General features: G+C 46.7%; 1 protein-coding gene across 2 annotated transcripts in view; it reads left to right on the forward strand.

The window, feature by feature from the left end:
- Positions 1-1193: 1193 nt before the first annotated feature.
- Positions 1194-12846, forward strand: part of YBX3 (Y-box binding protein 3) — a 42017-nt gene continuing 30364 nt past the window's right edge. Inside the window, exons 1-3 of one of the 2 annotated variants that reach the window (XM_039535045.1) lie at positions 1194-1546; positions 7871-7934; positions 10492-10525. In XM_039535045.1, the coding sequence (XP_039390979.1) occupies positions 1315-1546; positions 7871-7934; positions 10492-10525 (330 nt within the window). In that variant the 5' untranslated portion in view covers positions 1194-1314. The remainder of the gene's footprint in view (positions 1547-7870; positions 7935-10491; positions 10526-12846) is intronic. The other variant, XM_039535054.1, reaches the window with a different exon arrangement.

The following is a 12846-nucleotide window of genomic DNA, read 5'->3' on the forward strand; positions in this document are numbered from 1 at the left end:
CAGTGATATGGGGAAGCAACAAGAGAGAAAAAGAGGTAAGGGAAGGGAGTGGGAAAGAGACACCTGGCACAGGAGCAGCAAGGGGGAGGGGAAGAAGAGAGGGAAAAGTAGGCAAAACACAGAGGAGAAAAAGACCTATTTATTATTATTATTACAGTAGCATGAGGAGAAACCCTCCTATTAACATTGCCTGGGTGCTATACAAACACACAGTGCTTTCCCTGAATAACTTAATATAAATTATTATTTATTCTTATTTAGTGATTTCAGTCCATGCCACCAGGAGCCTGTGAGACAAGGTTACAAGAGATAATAGAAGTTGATTTTCTGAAGAACTGGGGCTCATGCAGCTCCTATTGTCCTCATAGGGAGTGGCTGGGTTGACAGCATTTTTGAAAATCAGGCCACATAGTTAGGTATATGAACACAAGTCTAACTTTATGCACCTATATTTTAAAAGCCTGGCTTTTGAGCACAGTTTCACTCTTTTCCCTGTGTAGTCTGTCAGTTTCCCCTGTTTGTGAAGGTTTTTTAAACAGCAAGAGGAAAGAAAAAACTTTTTTTAAAAACATAGGAAAATGTAGTTGTAAACACCACAAAACTTAGCAGCATGACCCAGGGGCATTGGTAGGACATCAAAGTCCCCCCCTGCCCTCCCTTTTTAACATTGATTAGATTTCAACTCATTGTTGTTTTAAGATAGTGAAAGTTAATTTAAGTCACAGATGTTTTTATGTTTTATCAGATTCCTTTGGCAGAAAAAAATGGGCCTGGATCTGGTCTCCCGCTGGTGCAAATCAGAAGAGAATCCACTAAAATCAGTGGATTTACACTAGTGTAAAACTAGGCCCAAGTTGCCCGTGTGGTGTGTAGGGCAGGACGCCAGGGCCCCTTTACCCCCAGCCGATTGCATGGGCGTGTGGGGCGGTACACAAATGTAGAAGTGGCCCCTAGGTGTGTCAATATGTCTTGTCCTCCTGAGCCCTCGGGCTGTGTCACTTGAGCACCCAAACCCCGATGGTGATAAAATGGGGACGCGCTCGCTCGCTCCTCTGCAACTTTCCCTGTCCCGCGTGGAGCAGCCCCACGAGAGGCGGGGCCAGGTCGCTCTGGCGGCGCGGCCCCTTTAAATGCTAATGAGGCCGCCCCAGGCTCGGGGCTGGCCCTCGCTGACTGTATTAAAAACTTCGGCGGGGCCATTTTGGGGGCAGTAAGACCCAGCGCGGAGCCCGAGCGACCCAGCGCGAGACACCGACCCACCCGACGCGCCGCGCGCCAGCACGCGGCCACCACCGACCGCCCCGGAGAGACGCGATGAGCGAGGCGGCGCAGACCAGCCCCACGGCGGCGGCGGCCCCCCCATCCCCCACCGGCTCCCCCGCCGCCGCGCCGGCCTCCCCGGCCCAGGACGCCAAGCCCAAGAGCCCCGCTAGCCCCAGCGCCCCGGCGGGCAGCGCCAGCGGAGACGCGGCCCCCGCCGCCCCCGCCAGTGACAGCAGCAGCAGCGCGGCCCCCGCCGCCGCCGACACGGAGAAGAAAGTTCTGGGTGAGGCCCGGCCGGGGGGGGGCGCGCACGGGACCGGGGGGCAGCGCCGCACGTGCGGCGAGCGAGCGAGGGCCGGTGACAGCCACCGGGCGGCCCGTCCCCGCCTCGCCCGAGCGCTCCGGGGCGAGCCCCGCGGCTGGGAGCTGCGCTGGGCCGGGCCGCCCTGCGCACGTGGAGCGGGCCGGGGATCCCGCATGTGGCCCCCGCGGCGGCGGCGGCTGCTGCTGCTGTGTCCGGGGCGGGAGCGCGCGTCCCGCGCCCCGGCTGCCGGGGCTCGCTGAGCTGACGGGTCCGCCCCGCCCCTGGGACTCGCGGCCGGGAGCTGCCCCGCTGCGCGGCCCGCCAGGCCCCTTGCTCGCGGGGGCGGGGGCGCTCACGGGAACGTCGTAGAAAGTCTCCGTGTAAACAGGGCGCGTCGGCCTCTGAGCTGTGCAGCGCGCGCGCGCCGGGCCCAGGGGCCAACGCTCGGCGAGGCTGTCGGAGGTGCCGTGCCCTCCCCCGGCCGCGGCTGCGCCCGCCCCGCTGCCTGGGAAGCCTCACGCTGTCTCCAAGGACTGGAGTAAAGGCCACGGGGGCGGTTCGACCTGTGTCCGAGATTGGGGGGGGGGACGGGACTACTGTTTTCCCTATTATTGCAGCATGTTGGTCTCAGGATATTACAGAGGCAAGGTCGGTGAGGTAATAATTTTTTATTGAACCAACTTCTGGTGAACGAGACAAGTTTTCTGATCTACCTGGACCTGAAGAAGAGCTCTGTGTAATTTGAAAGCTTGTGTCTTTCACCAGCAGACATTGGTCCAATAAAAGATAACACCTTGTGGTTTATAGTTGATATTCAGCATCCATTTGCTCATGGACACAGACAGGTGTAAAGGAGGTTTCACGGTGGGAGGAAAAGATCCTGGTGTTGGGAGATCTGCTGCTTCCTCTCACAAGTAGCTTCTGTTGCCCTCATTCCTTTCGGGAAGATAGTGGCCTGTCAGTCACAGCCGACATCAGAAGTAACCCTGTGAGGATGCATGCTCCTGTTTCACTTGACTCACCCTGATCTGACACACTTGGACACAGATTGTTGTCTGTCGTTTGTCAATGAATTCCTTAAGGACTTCTGAATGTCCTAAAAAAAAAAAAAAAAAAAAAAAAAAAAAAGTCCTCCTAGCTGAAGGATGGCGATTCCCTAGTATCCTAGTGCAGGGGGGCCAGCACTGAGAAAGGAGCAGGAGCTTGGCCTGGCAGGAGAGCTTTTTGAGGATATTAAATGTGGTGGTAGCAGCGGGGAGAGAGAAATGAGCAGGTGGAGTTAAAGCCAGGTCATTTGTGGGGGGGGTCAGATACTGATATTGGTCATCAGCTTCCTAGACTGTTTTGCAGTATTCTGTGTTTCCTTTAGTAGTACTATATTAGATCCATTTTGGGTAGATCAGTAATATAGTGTGGAGGTATATCAGCAGTGTTCTAGGGGTATTTTAGCCATACTCACACTAACTGGGGGATAATTTATCAGCATTCTGGAGTACAGTTGCTCTGGAAGTATTGGATTAAGGTTCTTTTGCAATATACTGTCATGGGCAAAGATGCATCGAAACAAGTGCTCCTAGATCCTAACCTTGAGAAACCAAACTTGCACAACTGGATTTCATGGTTCAGGCACACCTGGGATACCTGAGGAGTATATCAGCAGTTATGTATTCTGGAGTACTGCTGCCATCTATTCTAATTTCTACTGGATAGAGTAGCTTGTAGGATGGCTTAAAATGCCCTAATGTGTTTTAGGAACTACACCATTGCATGCTATGTTTGCACCAGGGATGTAAAATGTTAACAGGTTAACTGATAAGCATCAATTTTACCAGTAACATATTCAGTTAATGTTTAAATGCCTAATGTGCACATTAAAAACATTGCAGCAGTACCATTTCATAGTGTATGTGGAACTAGGTTCTACATTGTTAGGAGTCAGGACTATTACTATGGAACTGACATAGGTGCAGGAACTAGGCGTGCAGGGGGTGCTGCAGCACCCACACGTTTTACGTGGCGGCCAGCTGCCGGGACCCCAGGTAAAACATAGGGGTGCTGCAGCAGTCCCCTCGTCCCTGATTCCTGCACCTATGTTGTGAACTTGTTAATGGTTAAACGATTAACACAATAAAACTGGGGCTATTAGACTAACTAGTAGGGAAAAGGCCTTTACGCTCATAAGGACTGAGACACTTGAATAGGCTTCCCAAGAGAAGCTTTCAAAGTCCTATGGTTACTGACATACAGGAGCAGATTAATAAAAATATCCTTGGGAATGAGGGTGGAAGGAGTCTTGCAAAATGCAAGAGGGAGAACATCACTGTGCATTCCCCCACTTCCCTTGCTCTCTGATTCATCAAGAGCAATTCCGTGCATATCAGTAGCCATTGGTAGACTATGAGGAAATAGCCGATAAGGTATAATAGCTTTTTATTGGAGCTTCAAAATACACTTACAAGTAAACCTTTCCTGACTGGAAAGCTAACTTGTGCCTTTACTACTTATTTTTTTCTAATAAGAATGATAAAATCTTAAATGATGTCAAAACATTGTTGTTGTCTGCAAATCAGCCTTATTGCTAGGTTTTGTGGTTTTTTTTTTTTTTTGGATGCAGAGAATGTAAGGATAGCATTTTGACTGCGTTGGTTGGTTGAAAATGGTCTCCTGAGCAAGTCTTTTATTTATCTTGTTAATCTCAAACTTTTGTGTTAATGGCTTTGCAAATATGTATGCTAAGTGCCACTGAAAGCATATTGTAACACATGGTGAGACCACCTGAATTTGATGGATACATAGAAAAATTAATTACCCACCAATTATTGTTGACTCTTCATTAAGAAAAAAATGAAACTTGTTTCTGAAGTTCCCTGGGAAATTGTTTTCAGTCTGAGAGCTTTCCATGGACCTGTTGAAATGAGAGGATTGGCTTAATTCAGTTCCTAGTGGGACACGTGTGCATACCACAAAAATCACCTCCATGATTGGCACTGTACTGATCCCCGTTTTGGCAGACTAACTGGACAGGCCAGGGTACTGAACTCTTATCTCTAGAAATGATATCTCCATGGTGGGGATGAGATACATTTGTATGGATGATGACAACTTCCACAGTTACATTAGACAGATTTAAAAAAAGTATAAGTAGTCTAGACCATCATTCTTAACTGTCTAGGGTTAGGTAGAGGTATTCCCTGGTGGCAACTTATTCCATAATTGCTAAAACCCCACTTAACTTGAGATATTTTGGAAAATCCAGATTCCACAATATTTGGCTTCCATCGTAATTTTGACAGGAGTGGAAAACTGCCAAAAAATAATAATGGACTTAGTTTATTATCAACTGCAAATGTCCATTATCTCTTCTAATTTTGCATGGCTTGTCCACTACTCAGTTGCAATTTTTTTTACAGTCATCCCACAATTCACATAGGGCCTTTATAATTGCCCTTTTTGGGGTTTCTTGTGCCTTCCTCTGAAGCATGAAGTACTGGCTTTGGCCACAAGATGTGGTGGAGGCCTGGATATTGATGGACCCCTGCTCTGATCTAGTTTAGTAATATCTGTGTTCCTATCATTCTAGTTAAGGGTTTTGGACAATTCTCTGTACAGCTCCCTTTCTTTTCCTTGTTCTTGGAAGCAGGTATAGTCAATAAAAATAAGTTAAATGTTAGAAATTAAATTTCAAAGTGAATTTTATCCTTTAAAAGTTCTAAAATTCAAGAAAGTCTGTTACTATTTTAACATGCGTGTTTTTTCCAGATATAATATGCAGACACTTATTTGGTTAGGGGAACATCCCATGCTATAGGACCTGGTGAAACTTGTTCCTCCAAGATAGTGTAATAGGGTCCATGTGAAAGAGGGTGGTTGGGGACTGTTAGCAGAATGTTTCAAATAAAGAACTGTGGAATTTTAGGGCTCAAGATCATGCTGAGTTCTCACTAACTGTGGGATTCAATTATCATGGAAAAAACAGAAGGAGGAAAACACCAGAGACCAATAGATGAGACTCAGGCCATCTGTTTAGAGGTTCCCTGTTTCACTGATGTAGTCTCTTTTGATTTTTTAGAAAGAAAGGAAGAATTGGCCCAGGAGCGGGTATAATTATATCTGTATCCATAGAATGCAAGAGTTTGTATAAGAAAAAAAGCTGTTCAGGGAAAACCAAGAGGCTCTTTAACTAGGGATAAAGGGTGTGTAGATGTGCAGACTCACCCTGCAGTGCCTTCTGCTGGTTTCTCAGGGAATTAGCTCAATTTCCAGCCTAATGTTTCAAATAAAGAACTGTGGAATTTTAGGCTCAAGATCATGCTGAGTTCTCACTAACTGTGGCAGAGACCAATAGATGAGACTCAGGCCATCTGTTTAGAGGTTCCCTGTTTCACTGATGTAGTCTCTTTTGATTTTTTAGAAAGAAAGGAAGAATTGGCCCAGGAGCGGGTATAATTATATCTGTATCCATAGAATGCAAGAGTTTGTATAAGAAAAAAAGCTGTTCAGGGAAAACCAAGAGGCTCTTTAACTAGGGATAAAGGGGTGTGTAGATGTGCAGACTCACCCCTGCAGTGCCTTCTGCTGGTTTCTCAGGGAATTAGCTCGATTTCCAGCCTGGAGCACCCTCTCCAGGTTGGTGATCCGCTTGTCCTCTGGCCCTCATGTCCCTCCTAGGACCTGGTGCCCCTTTATCTGGGGTGCTGCCCCCTGGCAGTAACCCCTTTCTCCCAGGGTCTCCCCTTCCCAGGGAACCCCCATCCACTATGTCCATCTCACCTCAGAATCAGGCTACTGCTAGTCAACATCTAGCCCCCATGCCCTGGGGCAGACTGCAGTATCAGCCTATCACTGGCAATGTTGGGTTTGGACCTGCTGCTTTTGCCTACCCCTGGGCTGCTCTCTGCAACCCCCGGAACCTCTTGGTCTTATCCTAGGCAACAGCCTGGGGCTTTCCAGGCTGGAGCACCCCAGCTCCTCTGCCTTTCCCCAGCCCTGCTCCACTCAGGTACCTTGTGTCTAGCTCCCAACAGACCCTTCTTCCTCTACAGGCAGAGGGAGACTCTTTGGGCCTCCGGCTCACAGCCTCTTATAGGGGCCAGCTGGGCCTGATTGGAGCATGGCCACAGCTGAGCCTACTTTCCCCAATCAGCCCAGGCTTTTTGCCCCAGCCACAGCCCTCTCCTGGGCTGTTTTAAGCCCTTCAGGGCAGGAGCAGGGGACCACCCTGCTATAGGGTGAAAAAGAGCAAAGGGTGAGCATTTCCAGCGGGATATCAGTTCTTACTGTTAGGAAAGTATTTTCTATCAGCCTGTGGTATAATCTCTTTAGGGAAAGTGGTAAAAGCCCCCCTGCTCCAGTGATGCTGGAAAAGACCTGTCAGGTCACATCATGCCTGTCACTCACACTCCAGATGATGCAGCATGAAGTTCTCTGTGGTATTTTTCTGTCTACTTCTAGTTGTCCTGAGCAGGCATTCCTGCCGTGTTTGCTTTTTGGTAGCTGGATACTAGAGTTAAACACAACTAAGTGGTGCCCCAGTCTGGCAGCTGGATTCTCTGCTTGTATATCCTGCATCTTGCCACAGCCCATTCTCAAGCTAGGGATTGCACATGGGGATCAGTAGGCAGCAGCTGGATTGTAGAAGTTGGAAAGATAGCCTAGAAGTGACAGATGTGATCTAGTGGTGAGAGAATGGGGATGGAAATCAGAAAAAGTGGGTTCCATTCTTGGCTCTGCCACTGACTTGCTATGTGACTTCAGGTCAGCGGTTCTGCATGCGGCCCAGTTAGCGCACAGCTGCAGCCCAGCTCAGCTGCGTGCTAAAGGTACTACCAGGTTCCCTGCTGCACGGAGTGGAGGGGTCCAGGCTGCCCCTGCAAGTTTTGGAGGCTGGGGGAGCGGTCCACCCCCAATCTGGGACAGTCACGTGGCAGAGGGTCAGGGTCAGGCTCCGAGCTGTCGCTGCCCTGCCACCTGGACCCTGCGGTCCAGGTAACACATTGTGGACCACTGCTTCAGATAAATTGCTTACCCTCAGTCTCCATTCCACATCTGTGAAACGGGACTATTCATTTGTCCCCACCTGGGTAAAATAAACTAAAAAAGTGCTATGTAAGTGCAAAGTATTATAAGGGAGCCTTTCTTTGACTTTAATAAGGCTATGCTATGTATTGGCTTGTCCTAAATAACTCAGTATGGTATTGTCAGGTGTAAAGGAAGGGGAACACACACCTGTTGCGTTTTATGCAGGAAGTTACTAGATGTGTGTTACTAGAGGGTGACTGATATTAATTTACTTTTAATTTTCAGCCACTAAAGTTCTTGGCACTGTCAAGTGGTTCAACGTCAGAAATGGATATGGCTTTATCAACAGGTATGTTTGTTGTTGTTGATAAATTTGTGCAGCACCACAGTTCACGTGCTTAATGGATCTATTAACTCTTGAGCCTTCAAAATCAGGCTAGAAATCTCACAGGAAGAGGGGTTTTCTGAGATTTCTGGTATTTCCTGTTTCTGGTTGGGTTCAAAATACCACAGGGTTGGCCTCTGATGCTGCACTTTAGCTCTGACAGCCTGATAACCATTAAGGTTCTGAGTTAAAATCAGATGATAGGTGGATGTGGGAGGACATTATTGAACCTTTCCAAACGTGTGTGTGGTGGTGGGGGGACACAGATTTGAGCTTTGGAGAAAGTTTTGGTAAAGGTGTTCATACTTTCTGTCCAAACACGTTCACTCATCCCAATTACAATCTCCACTAAAAATCCACAGTTCAATGTTTTATAGTTATAGCTGGGTACAGACTTGAACATGCAGAAGTTACGGGGTATTCCAAAGCTCAAGTCCATATCCACATCTGAACTTTGGAAGTGGTCCCTCTCTCTAATAGGTCAAACCAAAATTCTAGGTCTACACGCCACAACTGAATTTTAAGAAGCTGCATCTTGTACTCTTAAGTCCACCCTTAAGGGCATCTTACCACCCACTCATGTGGGTAACTAAACTGTTTCTAAGTGACTTCAGGCAAAAAATGGGAGAGCTAGAAGCTAGTGGTATGTGGCTTGCTCATGAAAACACTATGATAAACTTACAGTTGACAAGCTACAGAAACGTGCTTATTAATATTTTTTATTTTTTTTAAATAGTTTTCAAACTTTTTTTAAAAATCCTCTGCCAGAAAATGGATATAGCAAAAGAATCCAGATAAGCCTCAGTTTAGGGAGTTAGTCTTTTACATCATAGAAATCATTTCCAATACAGCACTGTATTGTGGCGGACTCGATGTCTGATGAATTAGAGAACCGGGGTATGGAATCTTTCAGTGCAACCACAGCTCATTGAGGCTGGCTGCCCCTCATATAGGGCACTCATATTGGGGATGGGAAGAGGGGATCTGATTCATATTGAGAGAGCTCCAGATCCCCTTCTAAAACACAGTTTCCAAGGTCGTGCAAGATCAGGCGGGTAATGAATGGCTTGGAGTTAAGGAAAATAACATCAAGCCTTCCATCCCTAGGTCATTAGATTTACTTCAGCCCCTCTGAGGTAGTGATTCTTTCCAATTACACCTCTACCTCGATATAATGCTGTCCTCGGGAGCCAAAAAATGTTACCACGTTATAGGTGAAACAGCGTTATATTGAACTTGCTTTGATCCGCCGGAGTGCGCAGCCCCGCCCCCCAGAGCGCTGCTTTACCGCATTATATCTGAATTCATGTTTCATCAGGATGCGTTATATTGAGGTAGAGGTGTATGCTCTCTCAGTGAAATGCATTTTCTGGCTCTCAGTCCAGTGGGAGAAGTCTCTGCACAATAAAACCATTATCAAAATTTGCACACTTACTATCTTCCCCTGCTTTCTCTGATCCACCCGTTCTCAGTCCCAGTAGGGAAACCAAACGGTTGAATAGGCCATAGAGACTTCCGTTGCTTCCTGGGAACATAGAGATTACACCCAATGGTGCTTCTAGTTCAGTATCCTGACTCTGACAGTAGCCAATGCCACATGCATAGACCATATAGTAGCCAATTATGGAACAACCAGCTTACAGGGGAAGTTTCTAACCCCTTTTTGACATTTATTCCTGGATATAAAAAGGTTTATATTCTTATACAATTCTATCTTCCTAAATCAGGAGGAGCATATTTGGGAGAAGGGCAGGGGGGAGTCCCTCAGATTTCTTGACTGTCAATCTAGCACCTTTTCATAAGCCACTGTAAACAGTAGAGTGGGACTGAAATTCTTTTGGAGTATTTAAGAGTTCCTATGTGCATGCACTGGATGTGAGTTCTCTCAGATATGTCATCCTGTATCACATGCAGAATCCTATACCGGGTAGAGGATTGTCTAGACAACCTAGTACCTTTTTTTGGTTCCTTTATTTCATATGTAGCTCTCTCCTTCCCAGTGAGTATTCCTAGTCACTCCTCTCCTGGGATGTTTTGGGTTTCAGTGTAAGGGGAGCTATGTTAACAGCTGTGCACAGTCCTGTTGACAGTCTCACTTGACCTGTGAGATAATGTACTGGGAGCTTCAGTTGCAGGTCCTGTGGTCGAGGAGAGGGAGAGAATATAATAGTCTGGCTGCCTATGTCAGACTACACCTTGGATGTCTGCCCACAGATTACAGGGTGGTCCCTGGGGAAGGTGGAAAATCCCCTGTTGCTGGGGAAATGATACAGAGGGAATTCACAGCCAGGTCTGAATGGAGAGACCAAGTAGGTTTGTACTGCACCTGGAATCCCAAGGGGCGTGCGCCCTATGGAGGCTCCAGGAGATGTATTTCCAGGTTCTGTTCCTCCTTAAAAGAGGTACATGGACTGGTAAGTTGAACCCCAGGGACTATCTCCAGTAAAGCTGCAGGCCTAAATCAGATGTCCCATGATTACATCTCTCTCTCTCTCTCTCTCTCTCCACACTTTTTCCACAGAAATGACACAAAAGAAGATGTGTTTGTTCATCAGGTGAGTGAGAGGCAGTGGACTGTCTTTTTGTAGATTTTATACATTATAAAATTTGTTGCCACGTACTGTCCATACTCATCTCTCAGCCCTAGTCTCTCCTTATGAGTGCTAAAGGCGTCATCCTGAACTGCTTCAGCCCCATGTGTATCACTGACAAACTTCCTTCTCTTAGCCACTCTCATTATATGGAGTAAAAGGGGTTGTCCTAGTCAGAACTCTTCCAGCTGCCTCTGTATATAACACTTACAGATCCCCCTCTCTGTCTTTCAGCTGCTTCTGTCTTCTCTTGCCCCCTGTGGTTTAGGCAGGGGGCTTTTTTCTTTCCAGCAGGGTAACTGCTCAGTTGGTGTGGGGGAGGAAGTATCTGGCTCAAATGAAGTGAAATGAACCTTGTTTTCTACCTCATCCTTCCACCCTCCTTTTCTTCTGCACCAGACCCTCTGTGTTCATACTCCTGGCTTCCTTTCCAGTCCTCTCACTCTTCTTTTCTCCTTTTAATTCTTAGCCCTATTCCTCCTCTTGCTCTACTATCAATCTCTCCTTCTGTCCCCTTTCTTGCCATTCTTGAAGGAAAAGGATCAAATCAGATCCTTAACCAGCCTGGACATTATCAGCTGTCACAATGTGAGACAGCTGCAACCAAGAATGACAGGCAAGAGGGAATGCACCAGTTGTGACTGGGCAGGGAGTGGTCAACAAGAAGCCTGCTAGTGCACATGGGGTTCCCTGAACCATCAGCAGGTCATGCTTTTAAAGTGTTTCCCCATGACCTGGGACTTCTGTTCTGAGATTTGAGGATGGCTGTGACCTCCTGAGGGTTAAATGTCCAGCAGCTCATTACTGTAATATCACACTCATTACTGTAATATCTGAGAGATGCACATTTGACCAAGAAGTTGTTACCCACACAAAATTCTGTTACTCACACATCTTAGGGGCACCCACCTTTACTCAGTTCCTAGGGCTCAAGACATAACCCTCTTAATTTAGGCACCCACCCTTAGCCTATTCCTGGGGCTCAGGCATAACCTTAGGCTCTAGGGCACCCACCTTACCCTGTTCTTAGGGCTTAGGTGTGATCCTGTTAATTTAGGCATCCACCCGTACCCTTCTGTGGGCTCAGGGCATAACCTTACACTCTGCGGGATTGCAGAGTCTTTTACCAGTAGAAGAGCCTTACTCAGTAATATCCTACTTAACCTCTATTTATTAACAGTTCCCTACAAAAATGAATGCATTCACTATGCTCACAATGCTCACAACTCCCAGTCGTCTTCATGGCTAGTCAGGATCAGGTCATCTGGGGGACTCCAGCTTTTTTACAGTGTGGTTGGCAGGGTTTTGAGGTCTGGCAGCTCTGATCTTGGGGCTGTGTCCTGGATTTGGTTCCCAAGAACTTCCTTTTGGACCCCAGTTTATATAGTGAAACTTGAGTCCTGTTCTTCCAGAAGAGAAGAACGAGGGGGGAATTTGATAGCTGCTTTCAACTACCTGAAAGGGGGTTCCAAAGAGGATGGATCTAGACTGTTCTCAGTGGGACCAGATGACAGAACAAGGAATAATGGTCTCAAGTTGCAGTGTGGGAGGTTTAGGTTGGATATTAGGAAAAACTTTTTCACTAGGAGGGTGGTGCAGCACTGGAATGGATTACCTAGGGAGGTGGTGGAATCTCCTTCCTTAGAGGTTTTTAAGGTCAGGCTTGAGAAAGCCCTGGCTGGAATGATTTAGTTGGTGTTGGTCCTGCTTTGAGCAGGGGATGGACTAGATGACCTGCTGAGGTCCCTTCCAACCCTGATATTCTATTGGTTAATCATAGAATCATACCTTTAGTAATATTTTAATTAAATGATTGGTTAACAATTTTCCAACCAATTCTAACATACTGTAAAACAATTCTTTAACCAGTTATACCTTAATTTAGTTTACACTTAGCAAAATGAATTATGTAACAGGCAGAAAGAATCAACAGACAGAGACCATACAGATAGATAATAGAGAAATGGGGGACCATAAAGACAAAACAATAAAGTAGACCATAAAGACAAAATCACAGCTTGTCGATAAATGATTTCTTGCCAGACAGAATGCCATCAAACACTTGAACCATTTAAGATCTGTTTCTTTATCTGGTGATGGTAGGTACTATTAAAACAGGAATGTGATGATGTGACTTTCTGCTTCTTGGCTAATGGCTGCTGCTCTTCTAATATGGCTACAGAGAAAGGCCTTATCCTTACAAGGTTACATGCATTCCCTGATGGGAAGCTTGTCCCAAATGCCCCAAAACAACAAAATTTCAAATGCCCCCTGATGAGCTAGCA

Source organism: Mauremys reevesii, linkage group 1 (genome assembly GCF_016161935.1).
Source record: "Mauremys reevesii isolate NIE-2019 linkage group 1, ASM1616193v1, whole genome shotgun sequence".
NCBI classification, from domain to species: Eukaryota; Metazoa; Chordata; order Testudines; family Geoemydidae; genus Mauremys; species Mauremys reevesii.